The following is a 20,899-nucleotide window of genomic DNA, read 5'->3' as shown; positions in this document are numbered from 1 at the left end:
TATAATGTCCTAGTGGCATAATCGCCATCAAGAATGCGAAGGATATCGAGGCGCTCCTAGACTACGCGTGCATATGGTATTTATTACGCTAGTTATTTGCGCTCGATTATTTGCTTTCAATAATTCGAATAATAACTTGAACGACACAAAACAGGGGAGAAGTATATTAAAAAAGACGAATGAATTGAATGTGCATTTTTATTGCCATCAAGTCTTTTTGAATCGTGCTAATATTCTTTAAATTTCTTCATCCTAATTTAAACGTTGAACGATGATCCACGCGTTAAAGAACATTAAGTCTAATCGCTTAATTGGCAGACTGTGCAAGCTCGATACTCCGTATACCCGGAAAATTTGAAATATAATAGGGTAACGTGTATGCTCATATGCACCTTCGGACTCGGGATATAGGAGTGGGCGCGCTTGCATTTGCGCGTGCGTGTGCGCCTGCGTTTGCACTCGTGCGAAACGTTATCGGCGAACAACGAACGTTATCGAAGAGCGCGCGCGTTATCGAGCTCGAGAACGAAATCGCAAGTACTTAAGTAAGTAGATGCAATGAAGGTATCGCCAGGTTTAAACGCTGCTAGTGACGTGACAGTCGTCCAACGTGGCTAGACTGCTGGCTCTTAACGACGCCAGACTCAAGGAACTGTGATTCAAAGTATTCATGCCGTGAGGATCTTCGCAATGCAGGTACAATCGTGAACTAACGGACTTGTGACAGTCGGGGCACAGACGTTTCTTCTTTTTGTCGCGTCTCTTCAAGATATCGTACGCACACCTGTAAATAACACGGGTGCGGTCTAAATTAGTGAGAACGACTCGAACGAAAGGGAAGAAGGAAATTTACGTTTTCGATTTCGCTTCACCTGGCATGCAGTATATGAGAGCAAGGCAGCGCTTCCAAGGAATCGGCTTCGAGGCCGAAAGGCTCGTTGCAGCCACCGCATCGCAATTCTAAATCTTCTTCCATCGCCGTGGCTAATCTCTCGTGATGAGCCTTCTGCTCTTCGTCTCCGAGAGAACCGTAAATTCGCGAGAGCCTCGATCTCACGGTTCTTACAAGGAACTACGTTCCAGAAAAAGGGACGAGAACAGTGGCATACGGTGGGACGAGGGTTGGAACGGGAGTAGAAAAAGACAGAAGCCAGTTGATCAGTGAGAAGTAAAAGACCGAAGAGGCAAAGACGGAGGATCTCTTACCTTCGCACCGACCGACCCAGCTACTTCGAGCAGCCTGGTGTTGAATTCGAGTGGACGACAGTTGCATATTTTGTGTTGCAGTCGAAGAGCCTCGAGACACCTCGCGGCACCGTCCATAGCTTCCATTTGACAGAGTCGATCTCCGGTCGCTGCCGCGGAACCCATCGCGCTCTCGTACTGTCGGAATGCTTTCTACGACCGATTCGATACGTAACACGCAACTACGTGTACCTATTCCGTTTGTTTACGTGGCAACGATAATTCGTTCTTTCGCTTTTCATACATTTTACACCTACTTACATTTATGTCGGATTTCTTTCTATAAATATCTCCCATTATTCGTATACTTCTGGCGTAGCTAGCCTGATCTCCAGAAACAAGGGACAATCGCGTTGCCTCCTACGACATAAAGAGTGAAAATTAGAAACGGATATCGGATAGATACGGACGGACGGTTGTGGATCGCAGAAGGTCAGGAAGATCAAGTTCTACCGCCTACCGAACAGTAATCGTGGGCGTCGCCGAGTTCTCCTTTTTTTCGAAGCGCCGCTGCCATTTGAAGCAGAGCCGCCCTATGATGTCGGGAGTTTAAGTCGCCTAGCTGCAAGCTTCTCGATAGATCGTACGCTCTAGCCGCGTACCTGGCGCTCTTGTCGGCGTCGTGTAATCTGCAGAACAGCTCCGACAATCCCACGTATACCTGCAAATCGATAAATACGAGATACACAGAGACGCACGCACGTACAAACACACCAACATCTTGCGTCGTAGCTATCGAATTTCCAATTACTTACCTGTAATTCCAACGACGGGTCCTGAATCGAGTGAGCAATTTTGTGAGCTCTCTGAAAAGCTTCCAAAGCTTTGCAAAATCCTGCTAATTCCAAGTGAACTCTGCCTACGGTCAGATGAACCAATCCAGCAGTCGCGCACTGGTCGCATTCATTGTACAAGCTGCGAGATAACGTACACATAGAATAATAAGATCGTTCATATCCTTGTCGAGTCGACGAATCGATCAATGACGAAAAAAACTCGAGAATCGAAAGAGATTCGAAGGATTACTTATGGTACTTATAGCGAATACCAAGAAAGAGACGGGTACCTATGTCTGGCATAATCCAAGGCCCTATCGAGCGCGCCCAATCTTTCGTGCGCTCTTGCCAGATTTAAGTACGCCTCTGCCCGCATGTTCGGCGAATCCAACTCCTCGGAAATGCACAACTGTTTGTGCCCGAAATCGATGCTATCTCTGAAAGTACATCAATGTGTACGATGAGGTATCGTTATCGCGCGTATCGTATCGTTATTGCTCTCGTTCTCGCGGTGATTCTACTCGATCAAGGTCGAGAGTTCCATTCGCGGAACGTGTAAGAGAAACGGAAGGAAGACCGTAAGTGGCGAGAGGTGGAGAGGCGCCGAACGCTCCTTCAGCGGAGAACGAGCGTAACGAGCATCCAAGAGCAATAGCGAACGCTTTGGTTGGTTGGATGGCTGGTTCTTTTCTCGCATCTGGCTTCTGGCGCTTCGCCTCTCGCTTCCGAAGAGACCAACGAAACAGATTGATTTCCATATCAAGGATTTTCGAACGTTTTCGAAGTATCGCGACGACTTACCGACTAAACACCGTCTCTTGCTTACAGACTCTCTATTAAGCTCTTTTCTCTTCGTGGTTCGTAGCTACAAGGCTGATATAAAGCTACAAGGCCGACGACAGTGCCTCTCCATAACGGTGAAGTGGGTTGAACAGCCTGGACAACCGGTGCCTTTCGGCGAAACAACCCGACTCGTTTCCCTCTTTTCATTCATCTTTCCTCCTCCTCATCCGACTCTCGTTCTTCCTCCCTCTCTCCCTGCCGTCTCGTTTTCCGCTCCCACTTTCCATTTACTTCGATATCGGTACTACTCGTTCGGAATGCAGGGCGTATTTCGACTCGAATAACGTACAACGAAACGTTTCAGAACAACGTTCGAAGCGTTCGAAGGAGGAAGAGAGACACTAGCGTTATAGAAGGTAGGTCGAAGCGTGGAAGGATTCCGTTCGATCTTTAAATACGTACCTATACTTGCCCCAATCCATATAGGCTTGATACAGATAGCCGAGAAGAGCGAACTTATCCTCTCGTTGCCTGATGTTCTTCAATGCACCCCTCCATTTGCGAACAGCAGCCTGCTGTTTGTGAGCGCGATACAGCTTCAAGCCTTGTTCCACCTGAAACAAGCGAAATCATCGCGGAATGCGGAAATTCGTATTCGTTTGACGGAGTAGCGGTTATTCGCGGCTGCGCTCGCGGCACCACCGGAAACAAAATCGTTCGCGTTACGCGTTCCAAGCTCCGTTTCGTTGTAGCGTCGCGCGTAACATCGCTAAGCTAAAGCGACGAGGGAGAAGGTCGTATCGATTCGGCCTTGAACTTCCTCCACCGGTGGTTTAAGATCCGCCGATCCCGTGTAACATAAATAGCGCACGGTCGACCTCGACGATACCGGAGGGAGCAAAGCGATCAGACTGCAACGCGGCAACGTGTAAACGCAACGCGACTAACACGCTCGACGAGTTTAAGCGTTTTAAGCGTTTTTCCGATCAACCGGAAACCCTTTCCTTCCTGACTTATTTCTCCCCTTTCACCGCTGTCGCCTCTCTTTCCCTTCTCATCTCCTCTCTTCTCTTTGCGATCGCGCGATCGTTGGATACACGTCGCAAGGATGCGAGAACACGAATATACACGGATCGATTTTACGGCTAGCGTGACTGGCGATCACCGTCGCGTGCACCTCGTTCGCGTTCTCGACAATGACCGTGAGCGAGAGATTGGCAGAAGGGGCGAAAGGGACATGCAGATAGGAGGGAAAGGGGAGAAAAAAGAGGCGACGGTCGCGTGGCGGTCTCGGATAGCGATAAAAAGTCGCGGTCGCTCGGAGATAGAAAATTTGCGATGTTTTACCCGTCTCCGAGCCATGTGCTGGTCCAAGCGACGTCTGCAGCCTATCAGACATTCCCAGAGACCAGAGCCGGACCTGCCGTTCTGGTAATGGCCGTTTCCGTTCGAATTCTGATGACGATAGTCGTCTTCGGTGAATTCGCAGACGTCGAGCGGATGCCGCGACCCGTCCGGACTTCCCAGCAGAGCGGTTGCGGAGAGTTGATGACTGGCCGGTCCGCTGTAAATTTCCAGCAACGATTCAGAGCGTCGTTCAACTCGTCGAGCGTATCGTTGTTTTTCGATTCGCGGACCAAGCGTACGACCAAGCGTCGAGATCGAGGATCGTGCCTCTGTCACGCGGTTACCGGAGACAGTTTGGCGTCGTTCCAGCCATCGTGTCTTGATTTTCTTACCGCCAACGCCTATCTACGTTTCGGATCAACGTACCACTGCATTGCGACCCTTAGCCCTTTTTATCCTCCAGCTACTATACTATCTTGGAACGCGATCGCGATTGCATCGTCGGCCAAACAAAGTCGACGTACGAGCGTACCACGTATCTCATTGACGCGACGCGACGCGACGCTTCCCCATTGGTTGTAGCAACCGCAGCAGCAGCAACAGCAACAACAATAACAACAACAACAACAACAACAACAACAACAGCAGCAGCAACGGCAACAATAACAGTTACGGCTACGGCGGTTGTCAGCGTTGAAGAAGCGCGCGTGTCCGATCGCGAAATTCCGTTTGCCAGCTTGAGACGAACGACCTGTGTGCTAGTCACCGTGGGCGAGGCACCTGTGACCTCTTTTCCTGACCTATATACCAACTTGCCGAGTACCGCCGCGGTACCGCGACAATTGCCCCTCCCCTCCCCTTCCGTTCCGTTTCCTTCCGCGTTTCGACTCTCCGGAGAGAAAGCCGAAACCTATTTCGAGCGAGCAAACGAACCGTTTACTCGTACTTGCCGTCTCAACGAGTTTTTCGCCCGGGTCGATACTTGCCCGAGGTAATCTCTCGAAGAGACAGATTCCCACGACATGATTGCTTTTGTTTTTCCTCGTTGTTTCGTCCTCCGGTATGGGTGTTCCGATACTCTCAGACAACAAGAGCATATCAACTTCCCCCGTCGGCAGCGGCATTGCTCCGACGATGCTCGCGAGTCGTCGTCCCGAAACGGCACAACATATCCCTCTCGTTACGTCGTACCGACGCTCGATGTGCCATCACGAGTGTACGTCTCGTCGTCTCGACTCTTTCGGTCTCGCGAGTCGTTCGGATCTCGATTCGACGAAACGTTCGAGGAAGGAAATCCACGGCTGATCGGCGTCGGTGCCGATCAAACAGAAATTAGTACGATGTTTTGAGGTAGCTTCTTTTAGCGACGCATCCGTTATACTTGAGTTTGGACGAGTTGTTTTTGCGTGTCGACGGAGTAAATTACATTCGCGCGATTCGGAAAAATAGAGTTTCTGTTTTCGCGAGTCTTTGTACTTGCGTTTAATTGAGCATCGCGCGAGAGAGCTTGCTTTCCGAGAGTTTGTCCAGAAGGGAACGAAAGAACTTTACGGTAACGACCAGAGAGAAAAGGATGGATGGATGGAGGATAGAGGGAGAGAGAGAGAGAAAGAGGGAGAGAAAGAGAGGGGAATGGAGAGGGGAGAGTGGTAAAGGGAAAGAACAGAGGAAAGGAAGAGAGATTGAAACGAGAAGAATTAGGGCACAGGGGTGGGTGGTAAGTATCGCGGAATGGGATGTATTCGACGAGTGCCAGGAATTGAGCCACGCGTAAAGGGACCGACTATCAAGCGGTAAATAATTAACGTTCTGGCAATTTATTTTCAATTCGATTATCTTCGTACGGCCCGATCGACCGTATCTTTCCCATCGAGCGATGTCTCAGAAAGTCACGGCTCTCGCGCTTTACTATACTATATACTTGACTCTTTGTGTTTCGCACGCTTCGAGCGTTCCGCGTCTTATTCCCCCTTCTATTCAAACTGATTATCGTTAAACGCATAACATCCTATAATCTTTAACGTAGTAACGAGACATGTACATAGATAGAATGACGCGCGCCGCTGATCTTCGCGTACGTTCTCGCGTCTGAGTGTTTGTGAGAACCGAAGCACGCGTTGTGTGTGTATGTGTGTGTGTATATATAATATATATAGATACGTAACAACTATTTGGTATCGAACACAATGGTACTAAAGACAAAGGTAGAACACGACCGAAAAGGTTCGGTCGTAACGTGTCGCGTTGTTAACTCGTTCGTTTCATCGTCCGAGAACGTCGCGTCGTGTCACTTGCTCGATCTCGATCGACGACGCGCGATGCGTCGCAACGAGCTACGTAATCGACACGGCGTGTTTCTTTTACGATGATCAGGTTCTTTCGTTACAGTTTTCCTCAGGTGATTTTCTGATCATCGGTTCGTTCGTTTCTTTTCTTCATTTTTCGTCATCTTCGGTCTCGTCCTGCGAAGGCCGATCGAAAGTTGGTCGTACGTACGCACGCGCACTCACACACACACGCACATTCGACTCGAAACTTCAGACAGTCGAAATGACAAAGGATTCGCGCGGGACCGAAGATTATTCGTCTTATTCGCGGAGACCGACGCTGCGACGCCTACCACGACGCAGTCACGAGTTTGGTAAACGCAATTTTGATACCGATCTGCGTATCAAGGGGAAACTCAAAGCGGTTCCGGATCAAAGCATCGAACGAAAGGCTTCGAAACGAAGGAATCGATTTGCGATCGTTACGGTAACCGTAATGGCGGCCGAGATCGGTAGAGAGAAGGTAGTCGTCGAAGACGATTTTTAGCGCCGATTCGGGGACGAGGAGAACTTGGCTTTCGAATCTGCCGCTCGTTCCAAACCGAAAGGTCGTACGCGTTCGGGATCGAAACGCGTCCTGTGGCGTTTCGGTTTCGTAAAATCGGTAGCGGCAACGATCTCGCTCGATTCAACACGGTCTCCAAATGTATCTCAGTCCGACACGGTTTTCCCCGTGTTCCCGACCGAATCTCCCTCTTATTCTCCTTCGCGACTTGTCGCGTTCCTTCTTCTGCTTTTTCCTCGTCGCTCGTCACACTCCACTCTCGCCACCTCTTCTTTCTTATTTCTCCCTCTCGTTGGCTCGTCTCGTGTCCTGTCGTCACGCAATCTCGAGAGATATCTGTTGGACGATCTCGAACAGCGTCGAGAGCGCGCGTTGCGCTTTACATCGACGTACGAGATGGTCCGAGGAGTTCGGAAACTCGGTCGAATCGTTCCGGACCACGACCGGATCCGTCGTTCGACCGTTCCCGAACCGTCGGGAAGATATCGTCCCTCTGTCGTTACCTCGTGGACGCGCTCGCTTCCTCGCGAAAATCAACCGGCAATGGTTGGGGTAGAACTGTCGCGCCCGAGCCGCAGCAGCCCGCAACACACGACCCGACCGATTCTCTCTTCTCCTTCCCGACCACCTCTCACCCCTTCGCAAACCCCTCGCAAAACCCCTCTTCTCTCCTCTCTCCTCTCTCTCTCTCTTCTTCCACCCCCGACCTGTCCTCTCTTCTCCTCTCAACCCCTCCGCTTCCTATCCGCCTCTCTCCAACACTCCCCGCCGTTGCTCACCTCACCTCGCCTCACCCCTCAGCCACGCTTTCCAACACTACCCTACCCTCTTCGTCTCGCCACCCTCGCACTGTGCTCTCGCTTTTCTCCTCGCCTCCTGCCGCATCGCCCTGCCACGTTTTACCTCGCCTCTCCTTTCCACCGATCATTGCCATTCCCTCCTACAACCCCCTGTTCTATTCTGTCCTCTTTCTCTTCCTCTACACGGATACATATGCACACACACATATACTAATATGCGATGGAGCACACGGGAACGGAATCTCTTCCGTATCCGGCAACGGCCCATCCCTACGTGCTTTCCGTTCTTCCACCTTCGTTGTAGCTACCAACAATTCCTATCCCATCTTCCCCTCTCGTAACTAGAGATTCGTCGCGCGTTTCGACGGTTCACCGAATCGACCTTTCGTTCGATTCCTTTCTCGTGACACGCGGACAGATCGAACCGTGGTGAATCGCACGAAAAATCTGCTTCTGCTCGCAAGAAGAATGGAGCCGAAACAAACGAATGAGAAAATATGAAATCGCGCGCGCGCGCGCGCCAATCTTCCAACTTGACCCGCGTTTTCCTAAAAATGGGCGAGGCATTGCCCTTTCCTGAACTTTCAGCTTTGCCGGATGAGATATCCCAGCCAACCGAATCCTGAAAGGAGAAGAGAGTGACCCGTTTTTCGTCTCGCTTCTCCCATCCGGATCGTTTGCCTTGCGCGCGATTCTCCCTCTTCGTTTTCGACACGATCGTCTCCGAGTCGTTCCGAGATTTCACGAGAACCGTACCGTTCACGGGGGTGCGATACAGCACTACCACCCCTGCTACGCGTGTCAAACTTTCTCTTCATGCTTAGCTACTTAACTATCCACATATACACACACATGTTACCTCGACTCGGATACGCGTCTCTACACGCGTCGCGTCGGACGCCCTTACCCTCCACGGCCATCGAAATCACGCGTCGTTCTCACCGATCGTATTGGGCCGATAGCGAGAATCGACCGGGAAGATTCAGATTTTCGCGCTTTCACGAAATGGAAAAATTTGTTCAGACAATCGGTCGTTCGTCTATCGTGGAGAACGCGATGAAATCGAGACGTTCTTCACCCCTGTCTCGTCCGTTTGGAATCGTTACGATAGCTCGCGATCCTGTTTTATAAAATGTCGCCTGTAACTCGCGCGGTCCCTTGCCGCGATGTCGTTTTGCTATCTAGGTAAAGAGGTTACCGGTTCAAGGTCGATCCTAGTCATTCGTAGAATGTAGCTAGCGCGTTCGTGTTCGCTGCGTCGCCCTCGCCACCGACTCCAAAGTTTCCGTTTCTTTTCCTCTTTCTCGACCTTCGTACGGTCGATCGTTCGTTCTCGTCGATTCTTTCGCTTCTGTTCGATTACACGCGAATTAATTTCTCGTTGTTCGTTTCGAGGAGTTCTCTGGACTCTGAAGAAGCTTTATTCGTTCGATACGCTCAAAGTAGTTCGAGGGGAGGAGAAAGTCGATCGCGTCCGTCGCGTCGCCTCGCGTCGTCTCGCGATGTTTATACCGTATTAACGGTAACCTGCACTTTGAATTCGAAGCGGGGTCGAAGTGTGGCAATTTCAGTCGACGATTCGATCGTCGAGGTGAGTCGATAACGAAGCACGCGGAACGAAATTTGAGAGAGTTGGATCGAGTTGGAGGCGAGCGTGTTCCACGCGACTGTAGAGCAACGTCGAACAGCGGAGATTTCGGCGTTGCGACGCCGATCGCGAACAGGAGGATGGATCGTCGAGAGGAAAGCGACGATGGAGGCACCGATTGGCGACGCGAGAACGAGTTTGGATGGAAAATGGAAAGATTCGAAACGCGGTATCGGCGGTTAAACCACACCCCGACGTGACGAGATTTGACCAGCCATTAGATGCGAGTAGGGAAAGAGAAGAGGCGGGACGATGCTGCTCGATCCCAGAGAATTTACACGGTCTCTAATTGGTCCGTTTCTCGTCGAAAATAATCCATCTGGGTGTAACCAGCTGCTAAACGTAGCTCGTAAAGTGTTCGAACGGTGTTGGCTAGGCGTGTGGGTTTTGGCGGTCGTAGAACGTGGTCCGATGCGTACGCGCGAGTGCGAGTGCGAGTGCGAGTGCGAGTGCGAGCGTGAACGCGAACGTGGTCGCTTACGATCGGCCGCTACGAGAGTCGACGAGAGAAAAGCTTTCGGGCGGCATTCGCGCACGTTTCAGGGCCACCCGCCGGATCCCGGTAAGCCCACCGCGCCGCTTCCATCTTTACACGGACTTTGCTTACGTCTTTGCCTCGTCAAAATTTCCTATCGTCTCGAGATCTTCGATCGTCTATCGCCGATCGACGTTTCTTCGACGACGCGTTCGCTCCTTTCGTTTACTCGCGTATTCTCGCGTTTCCATTTGCCCGAGAGATCGGACGATTCGAACGACCTAGTGATAGCTAGGCCGATCGAACGACCGATCGATCGATCGTTCGATAGATAGATAGGTAGATCGTCGATGAAAACGGGAATGGAAGCCGGAACGTGGCCGTTGCTCGCGACGATCGCGATCGTTTCTCGCGACACGTGGTGCTCGACGTGAGAATCCGATCGTATCGCGAGTTACAGTTTTGCGGTGGCAAAGGTGGCGAGGCGTGTTTCGACGAACGACGTCTCGTCGGAAAGAACGAAAGGGAAAGGAAGAGGTGGGAAGGGAGGAGGAGAAAGAAGCGAAAGAAGAAGAGAAAGAAAGGGAGGAAGAACGCGTGAGCAAAAGCTTCGTATCGACGTGGTTCGCGGGAAACGATGACTCTCGTGACAGACACGGTGTCTTACGCGTGTCAACCGGTCGGTAGACAGTCTTACGACGACGTTTACCATCACCATCACCTCCAACTTCGACATCATCATCATCATCACCTTCATCGTTACTATCACCATCGGCATCACTATCACTATTATCATCATCACCACCACCATCGTCGACGACGAGGCGCGTACACATCCACCGATGATCCATCGATCGAGTGCCTGCAAGGATACCTGTCCGTGGGAAACGTGGACGAAGAAGCGAGAAATCGAGTGGTCGAAACAGCCGAAACCGATTCCGCGTTAGGATCGGCCAGCTCTGACCGTTATCGGTACGATAATCGCATCGTGTTCACCGATTCGAGTTCGACGATTGTCGTTCCCTCTTCCCTTCTGCCATCTTTTTTTCTTTCCTTTCTTTCGAGATTCGAGCGAAACTCAGAGCGTAGCGTCGCTCGTCGTTATAATTCGAGATTAAACGCGTCGACTGTTTTATCGCGTGTCAAACCATTTTCACCTCGTATTTCGCCTTCCGTTTAACCGCGTTTACCATCTTGAATCTATCGTCGTACCGACGATGCTCCCTTGGCTCTCGTGTTGTCAACCACCTGGAACGATTCCAATTGGGAACAACGTTCTCCGTGAAACGCGGTCCGGTCTCGTCTATCGAGCAGCGTGACGCGACGATATTTCCTAATTATTCGACTCGTTCCCTCGCTTGTAAAAGCCAAAAGCAAGAAGAAAGAAAGAAAGAAAGAAAGAAAGAAAGAAAGGAAGGAAGGAAGGAAGGAAGGAAGGAAGGAAGGAAGAAAGGAAGAAGACAAAATAGAGACGAAAAGAGTTAAAGTTTATGATGGGTCGACAGGTCACGAGCATCGCGGTACGCGGTGGACTCGGACGACGCGTCGTCCGTTGTATCGGTGGATGCTTCGGCCGATCTCGAGTCCGGTTCCGTCGAGGCCGAGGAGAGCAACGAGGGTAACGAGTCGAACGAACCGATCGAACCCAACGAATCGAACGAAAGAAGCAACGAGTCGAACGAGAACGAGCATGTGCCTCATCCTCACGTGGCACTGGACACCGCTGACACCACCGCCTCGACGCACGGACCTCGTCGGTGTCTGCTCTGGGCTTGCAAAGCCTGCAAGAAGAAGACTGTGACCGTCGATCGAAGAAAAGCTGCTACTTTGCGTGAAAGAAGGCGCTTGAGAAAGGTTAGCCGAAATAGAATACGTTCGAATAGAATACGAGAATCGCGTGCCGGATCGATCTCCTCTCCGATCGATAGGTCTGCGTTTCAGGTGAACGAGGCGTTCGAAGTTTTGAAAAGGAGGACGAGCAACAATCCCAATCAACGATTACCGAAAGTAGAAATTCTACGGAACGCGATCGAGTACATCGAAGGTTTGGAAGCGTTGTTGCAGAGCAACAGATCCTCCGTAGCTCAGGGTCGCGGTTCGACTAACGATACGCCGGTAAGTAACGAAGGAGCCGATCGATCGTGCCCTAAAGATTTTTTCTTAAAGCTTACTTCTCACGACTACGTAGGTTGCGTTCCTCGCATCGGTTTTCATATCGGCCGAAACTACTCGTATTTCGTATTCCGTCCAAACAGAGAGAACGAATTCGACCGAATAATTTTTCAAGAACGAGCACGGTCGACCACGTGTCTTACACGTGTTCGTGACGCACTCGCACGAACGTTAAGTTTCGCGCTTAGACGTCTTTTTGCGACATCCGGAACGATAAAATAATCGTTGATGCGTCGTATCTTCTTTATACTTTTCCGCGTAGTTTTAATCTATTTAACAACGAATTGGCAAGATACGGCGACCAGGAAACCGAACAGGCAGCCTGATTAAGTTTAACAAGTTACGAATAAAACAACCCGACTGGTTGGGTGAAAAGCGCGCAAACTGTCGCGTCGTAGCTCGTTGCACGGTCTTTGAAACGTAGAGCCAACGAGCCAACTACTTCGGGATTCTTCTCGAGGGGATTATACAATGAAATATATTTTCCTGGTATTTCGTATCGTGCAAACCGGTCGTCTCGTATCCTCGCTAAATATAAGCTCGATTCTGCGCATCGATTCGTGCCACGTTAGCGCACGCTTTTCTTCCATTCCACATGAAACCAAAGTTACTTTGCGCTCCGCTCCAGACCGAATGAAAAATCATCCTAACCATCGTAGTAAACACGATAGGTTTAACATACTGAAAATGACAGGATACGACCGTGAGACGAACGAACGATCGGACCGAGATCAACGGATACTTGAAACGATCGTACGGAAGATGAAAAGTGTCGTTGTACAGGTTGCGAAGGAAGAGAGAAACGGTTAAAAAATTCGTAGCGTGTAAATTAGGCAGCGAACGATCGTCGATCGCGACCTGTTTTCGTACTTTCGAAAGACTTAGAGATAAAAGCTTAGAGATAAATTCGAGATTTTATATGCTCGAGAAGTTCGACTTTAAAAAGAAGACAACTTGTATCGACCTCCGACATCGAGGACGCGAAGCCATCTTCCAGAGCAAACATCGTGCTTATTTAAAGCAGCCGTTTCACACGCGAGCACCGGCGGTTAACGTATCCTACTTTACGATAAAAGCTCCTCGATTTCACTTTGCGTTTCATCTCAACGCGCGTCCCGTCGCGTCGTGTTGTGTCGTTCGTCACCAGTTTCATCGCGTTGATCTCTCCCAAAAAGTCGCAGTCGTTCTCTCTCCCGTTGTCCAAATTCGTACTGCCGAAAAAATCGCTCGCGTTTCTTTTTTCTCTATCCTCGGTTTCCATCGTGATCGCGTTAAAAAATAATCCGAAAAACGCATTTCCCTCTTCGCAGAAATATATTACCGCAGCAAGTACATTTAGTTTCGTTGATAGCAGCGTCTCGTAACGAGCTACGAACGCGCGTCGATAAACCTACAAACGTACTTATGTACTTACGTTCTTGCGTACTTATGTACGTACGCGCGTACGCACGCATATACGCACTCGCGATACCAAGCGATGGACAGTGCAGCGACGAACTGCCTTTACTCTAAGAATAGTTGGCCGCGACGACGCATATAGATACGCCGAAACAGATAAAATGTATACATGGTGTTTAGCGTTTGACAGAGAACGGAGAAACGTACGCGAGAAAGAAAGTCGCGAACACGTTTTCACCGGCGACTTATTCCACGAAATTTTACCTTTCTTTTCGATTGCTCGTTGTCATCGATAATTCACGTTCGTCGAACTTGCTCCGAACTTCGTTCAACGTTTTCCGTTTCTCGATCTTTAAAAACCGCTACACGGCGAGCTGGCGATTCGTAGCTGACGCGATATTCGTACGATGGAATCGAACTTTTCTTAATACGCGTCTAGCGTATTTCGCTATATTTTATCGCTATCGTCGCTAAAGCCGATAATCGCAACAGCTGGCTTCGTTATTTGCAGGGTGCAACTTCCCCGCGATACGTGACGGAAAGGCTGAGACAGTTCTCGGACCCTCTGGCGAGGTTTCAACCCATCAACGGTGAGTGAGATTCTATCCACGAAACGGTAATTTTCGTTCGCGACGCTACGTTGAAACGTTGAAACGTTGAAACGTTGAAACGCTAAAGCACGTGGAAAGGGAGGAGGAAGCGACTATTAAGGAGCGTGCGACCCATCGACCGGCTTCTCTAGTTTGCGCTCAACGATTCCAAAATGGTAGATCGTGCGTGTTATACCGGTATTTTTAAGTAGATTAATGCTTGACACGAGACGGAGCATTAAGCAGATCGGTATTAATGAGTTTTGTCACCCTTGAGTGACACTCCGTTTCTATTCGGTTACACTCGCTGCTATAGATAGCCCACCCGTGAGTTTCCGAGGAGATGCAACGTCCTCCCGTCCCTACAGTCCGATACAGTCGACCGCTCGCGTCTCGCTCGCGTCTCCCTCGCGGGTCGCGTTACTCGCGACAGTCTACAAGCCACGCGCCACGCGTCATGGTTCACGGTGCATCGTGCATCGTGCATCCTACACCCTACTTACTTACACCTCTAGCCGGCAACGAAATCGAGAAATACACGCGCACGCTTCCATACATCCTCCTCGGCTGCTGCTATCGTTCGATGCTCAACCCCGTTTCCTAGCTATTTTCGCGTCCGATATTCTACCAGATTTCCCTGTTTTTCCGACCTGCCGAATACACGGCGGAATTAATTGGCCCAGATTCCCAAAATAGACCACCGGTCTCATCTCCGCTTTCGCGCAAATCTGCGCTACGCGAATCTCCTCGCGAACAAATCGAACGGAAACTGTTTGTCTCGAGGCATCACGTTCGAGAACGACAACGAAGGAAAATCGGGGATATTCGCGTTCGTATCTACTTATGCCAATTCGATGGCGCCGTCGGCTAAACGAATCCCTTTGCGAGCCAAAACGAACAGCTCGCGCAACCCTGCTATTTCGATCGTTGAAATAACTCGAGATTAATTAGCGTTAATGAATATCTGACTATTGCGTACCGTGAAACATAATTCAAGTCACCGGGAAGAAGAATGCGTTCGTTTGCTCGAAGACGAGTCGCAAGATCGGCGAACGTACGAGCAAACGAGCACCCGTATACACGCGCACGTGAAATCGTATCTTGTATTTAGCGTCGAATCGCGAGATTCCTTCGTCACGCTTTTTTTCACTCCTCTTTCGCCCGTCGTAGTAACGATGACTTGCAACAATTTGAAAGAAACAGGTGACGAGGGAAGGAACAAGACACGGAGAGAAGGAAATGGTGGCAGTTGAATTTCGTGGCACGAGTTTCTCGTTAAACGAAACAGTCTATAATTCACGATCACACCGCGACGCATTCGCCAAGTCGCAGTCGTCCACGAACCAAGGAAAAAAGAGCTGCGAGCTCCTCGGTAGGAATAGGCATCGTTGCAACGACCAGAAACAAGTTCCTCTCTGTGAACGTAAAGGGTACCGATGCCAAGAGATTTATCGAACCGTATCCCACTAATGCGGATCCTGATTATTTCGATCAATGTCCCAAGATTCCGTTACGCTACCTAACAAATCATATTTCACAACTTTTAACCGAACGAGTTTCCAACATTTCACGAAATTTCTAATATTCTTTGGAAACTCCTTTGGGAAACCGTCGTACCACTGCCGTCATTTTTTTCTCGTTAGTCGCTATTAGCAACGATACGATACGATCGCGTCACCGTGCTGAAACGCGAAACGCGCGTGTACATACATTTTCTTCCGATCGATCTGTGCTGATAACCGCGAATCGCCGTATATAGCGCACGCAAGTAGTCTCAGTTTGTAAGCAACTACGTTACCGATTTGGTGGATCGTCGAACGATAAGAAAATTCGAGTCGCCTCAAAGTGCCATATATTGCCACGGTACATTAGTATGACGCATCGTCGCCGGACCATCCTTTTGCCAACGGAACGGTCGTTTAAGCGCGGCGGAAGCTGCGTCCAAAATACATACTTTGCCACATCCAGAATTCTCTCGAAAATTTCCTTGTCCCCGCTTGTTTCGCGCTTTTCTCTACTCTCCTTCCACATTTTCCACCCAACTTCTCTACATCTTGTCTCGCTGTCGCCCATCAGCGTCTTCCGTTTTCTCTTACAAACTACGCGTCCTTCTCTTGCCCCTGCCGATTTCAATTCCCAGTTATTCCTTTATTCTTCGATATTTGCCGCTTCTACCGTTTCCTTGTTTTTTCTTATGCTAGTTCGGCGAAAGTAACTTCATTCGACGTATGCGCTAGTGCACGATGCACGATCCAAAGCGTTGCGATCGAAAACAAAGAGCGTCTTTACAGAGGGACGTTCAATGTTCGCCAAGGGCTTCTGACGTCGTTGTCGCGTTTCTCGCTAATGGGACCAAGTGAAAGGTTCCTTGTGTTTCTCTTTAACGTCGAAAAAACACAAGCAACGGTTCGGGTCGCCGCGGCGCGATGGTAAGGACGAATCGAGCAAACTGCGAGCGAATCGGTGCTCTTTGAAGACCGTCAGGGATGTAATTAAGCCGTTTCGCTTTCAGCTTTCGCACGACTTTTCCTTCTCTTTTTCTGATCGGTACATCCTCATCGGTATATCTCGATCGCTAAATAACTCATCTGGACAACATTCGCATCGAAAACATCGCAATCCGCTTTCAACGAGAGGATCTCATTTTTGACTCGGTTTTCCGCAATAACGAGTAATTATACCGTTAATAATACCGGTCACGTGCGTCGTCACGTGCGGTTGTTACGTTCGATGTTTATGTAGGCTTACGGTTAATTCGATTAACTCGCAAACCGAAAGCTTCGACTCTTAACAATCTCGCGAGCATGTTTATAAGATAAGGAAGCGTCAGATAATAATTTGTGCAAAGTGATCAGCGACGAAGTGATTTGATTGATTAGCGCCGGTTCGTTTGTGTCTTTCGACAGGATTCGAGGGAACGGTGGAACCGCAATCGTCTCAGCTCAGTGGAAGCAGCTTGGATCGCCTTAACATGATCGTGCAGAGCATCAACGGACCGACTCACGGGGCCACCGACTCGCTTCGATATCCTTCGCAGCAGTGACACACAACGGTGTGTTACAGACACAGGTGTTCCAAAGGAATCATCCATCTTTCTCAATTCACTGTTCCTGGAACCACCGTTGAACGCATCATCGTGTGGATATATCAAGTTCCTAAAATGCATCGGCTTAAACGTATGCTCTTCTCTGTAATATCGCTCAATGATCGTTTTATTCGAGATAGTTTCGTTATCAAACGACTTCTTTCAAATGAAATATTTACATACGCGCTATCTTTCAATTATTTTCTGCCGATCGTGTAATTGAATCGTAATCGAAATAATTTATCTGCATCGCTTCGATTCGATTTTATTCGATACAGCGGCGGCGTGTACTATTAATTATCTCTCTGTATATAAATATACATGTATACGTATATATACATAAGCACGTGTATGCAGACAACACATATACATATTCATATACATACAGAAATACATTGATACATTCAAATTTATAAATGCGAACCATAATAAAATATATCGGGATACGTTAAACTAAATATCGCAAAAGATATGCGCGCTCTTGTTTAAGCTGCCTCCGTATTTTATCGTGTTTTATTTATTATATTTCCCCTTCTGTTTCGTGCACATTATCTATTCAATTTATCGTTGAATTTTTTTATCGATGACCACACAGCCATTGCAATATTGTAGTCAGTGATTATAGAAGCATCCGAAACATTTATCGACTCTTGGCGTTTCGAATGGTAAGCGGGAAACCAAAAAACGGCTATTCCCCTCCACACTCAACCGAAGATACGCACGTGCATCGGCTTTGCAACTACAAAATACATAAGTATATGTACACATATGTAAGTACTTACATAGTAGAAAGACAGACGTTGCTAACGCTCGATTTCGTTCGGACGACGACGAAGTGTAACCGTAAACGTAAACACGGTCTATGTATTATATAGACACGTATTCCTCTTGGCTACATCTCGCTTTCTTTCTTTCAACGATATGGTTCTTCGTCCAAGGAGACAGCTTGAGTCTTACTCGATTTATGAATGCGCCTTTGAAAACCAACGGTCGGCACGACCAAAAGATCTAGCTCCGGAAACCAGAGACTACTTTTAACCAGATAAATTGGGAGTCTTAGAAAATCTAGACTATCAACGTGTTCCCTCTGTCGCGATATCGGCACGTATTCAAAACATCCTGTAAAACGCGTCCCTCGAGACACGCATCTACACATCTGTCCTCTCCTTCTTTGGTATTCCCCCATGTTTTCCCATGAATGGAAACTTTAAAGATTACCGCCACACATTATCGTGCTGTGCCATACCGTACCGACGCACCAATCTGTTCAGACAAGAATCTTTCAGGTTTTTCTCATCTTCTACCATTTCCTCCTCAAATCCCAAACTCATAAAATCATACGCCATCTGTCGCATGCTCTTTCATCAAAAATTTCCATTCCATTTCGATTCGTCCCTGGCAAACGACGATTGTCTCTCGTTACAGAATGTTTCCTTTCCCATCAATTGTCATACATTTTTGAAACGCCTGTAATATAGGAAAAATAATAAAATACAATTTTACAAGGACTACAAACTCATTTTGAATTTTAACCTTTGGTAACAATGAATCTCTGTAATTAAGAGAAAAGAGAGAAAACATTGGGGTACTGGGGTTACCCAACATTAGCCGAAAATATCCATGTCGCGGGAGTAAGAATAGTTGAGGACGACATAAATATTTTTGGAGTTACTGACCCGTCAAAACTCTCCGTACTTTGAGCAAAGCGTATATCTTCCGAATGTCTCTTTGAATACTGGTCGCTCCTCCGTCGAAACCGAAGGAATTACAACAAGCGGCGCGGAAACGGTAAAGTGATACAACAATCGCGATAGAAAACATATGCCTCTCTTATGGCGGAACATAGTTACGTACATCTCTGACGAAATTCGCACTATGCTTAAAATTAACTGCAGTGACTTGAGCTTCTTGCAAATTTTAATTTACCATTAACGAAATAAACGTGCTTTATATTTTACTTGAGGACACAATTCGCGTACATCTATCGTAATACGACAGACAAGTAGTCAATACTCTTGTCGCCATCTGACGATGAGAAAACAAGCATCGATTCTCAAAACGTAGATTTAGAGCCACAGGTTCGGACTCGATGTACCGCAATTTTTTTATCATCCGGTTGCACGTACAGGTGTGATAACTCCCCTGGATGAGGTGAGTCAGGCTCTTATCAACCGGAAAATGTTTCTCAAATAAAGCGCTTCAATCGATTTGTTAGTTTTCATCATGCGGCGCGACCTTATGTCTGCAATCTGCAACACTACCGTGTCTGCAACTGAACTCTACTCTATTATGTAAATCTACATCTATTTAAACAATATTTTTTTGTATCACACGAAATATTGTATGTATACTCTAAATGAATTACGAAAAGTTATGGAAAGTATTTTAGTTTATATTCTTTACTTTTAGTGTATACAGTTAATGCTTCCACCGAAGGATGGCGTTAAATGCAAGAGTCTAGCAAATCGATTGCAGCGCTATGACAGTTTCCAGTTTTTCAGATCTGCGTATACGACCGTGGTTCAGGGGCTGGAGCTACGTAACCATTTTCGTAATAATATTATTCGTAATAATAAGGTATAAAACAGGACATTTTGCGGATGAAATACAGAATTCTATATTTTCTCAACATATATTATACACCAACCGTATTATGATACAACTGATTGAAACCTATTATATTTCTTAATGTTTTCCAATTTTAATGCGTTTCGACTGCTGATATTTCTCGACATTTTTGAAATTATTAATTTAATAATAATATTTTAATAATGCAATAATAATTTCTAAATGAAACCCATATACGTTCAATATGCAAATAGACTAGCTATAATTTAAAGAAAAATGGTGAAAATTTTTAAAATTTTTATGCATAATATGTTAGCCAAAGAGTTGTAGAAAGCTAAATCAGGATTTATTTTCATTTGAATAATAGAATAACACAATGTAATAAATAAAGTTAATAGCAGTGTAGAGAATGCTGTGAAAGTAGGTATTATGTAGTAGATAAGTAGACACCAGTCACGGAACTACATTGGCACGTAATCTAATACACGTTTAATTTTTTCGATCGCCGACAAACTAGAACGACCCCCTGCACCGCGGTTTATCCAGCGAATTTCAGTCAGTGTAGACCAGGCGGATAGTTTGCAATGTTACTATAAGTTTGAAAGTATGAAGTTTATGGATTTGAAACGTGGATATAGAAATTCAATATACACGTCATAATTTAATTTTATTTAATAAAACTGATTAATAGATAGAAAGTATAAAGGTAATAATTTTTAATTCAAAATAGAATATTTTAGGTCAGAAAATTTTAATTATATCTTATACATTGTATATGTGAGTATTTATACATAATATGTATTATTTTCTTATTTATATGCTATTCGTATGTTAATTTTCACTAATATACATTGTTGTACTATTGTTATTTATATTTGTCTAATATTTATTTACTGTGACCATGTGAATGATTTACTCTATATTTATACGTTATATTATATTACTAATCGTTAATGCTATCATTATAATGAATACTATATCAGTAACATTGCGATTATAACTTATTATTTGCATAAATGTTATAATGTCTTTATCGGTATTTTCTATTGTTTTTAATCTTATCCACATAGAGGAGAATAAAATAAGATTCGAATGTGGAGTAGGAATAGTTCATAATGTTAGTGAATTAGAATTAAAATAAAATATTGCAAAAGTTGGTTATTGCTTACAAAATCGAAAG

At 47.0% G+C, this 20,899-nt stretch overlaps 2 protein-coding genes across 2 annotated transcripts; one reads left to right on the top strand and one right to left on the bottom strand.

Annotated features, from left to right (window-relative positions):
• Positions 1–180: 180 nt before the first annotated feature.
• Positions 181–4,600, bottom strand: LOC132910945 (43 kDa receptor-associated protein of the synapse homolog). Its single transcript, XM_060967154.1, has 10 exons — positions 4,578–4,600; positions 4,152–4,368; positions 3,267–3,418; positions 2,312–2,458; positions 2,001–2,160; positions 1,706–1,906; positions 1,507–1,605; positions 1,207–1,398; positions 873–1,072; positions 181–784 (listed from the first exon to the last, which is right to left on the bottom strand). The coding sequence occupies exons 1-10, from the start codon at positions 4,583–4,585 to the stop codon at positions 577–579; spliced, it is 1,584 nt and encodes a 527-aa protein (XP_060823137.1). The 5' UTR covers positions 4,586–4,600; the 3' UTR covers positions 181–576.
• Positions 4,601–9,098: 4,498 nt separating this feature from the next.
• LOC132910955 (myogenic-determination protein) lies at positions 9,099–17,652 on the top strand. The gene is made up of 5 exons (XM_060967180.1): positions 9,099–10,878; positions 11,412–11,760; positions 11,848–12,021; positions 13,988–14,066; positions 16,973–17,652. The coding sequence occupies exons 1-5, from the start codon at positions 10,544–10,546 to the stop codon at positions 17,107–17,109; spliced, it is 1,074 nt and encodes a 357-aa protein (XP_060823163.1). The 5' UTR covers positions 9,099–10,543; the 3' UTR covers positions 17,110–17,652.
• The last annotated feature ends 3,247 nt before the right edge of the window (positions 17,653–20,899 follow it).

Source organism: Bombus pascuorum, chromosome 9 (genome assembly GCF_905332965.1).
Source record: "Bombus pascuorum chromosome 9, iyBomPasc1.1, whole genome shotgun sequence".
Taxonomy (NCBI): Eukaryota; Metazoa; Arthropoda; class Insecta; order Hymenoptera; family Apidae; genus Bombus; species Bombus pascuorum.
Note: the sequence above shows the minus strand (reverse complement) of the source record. Positions and strands in the feature narration are given on the sequence as shown.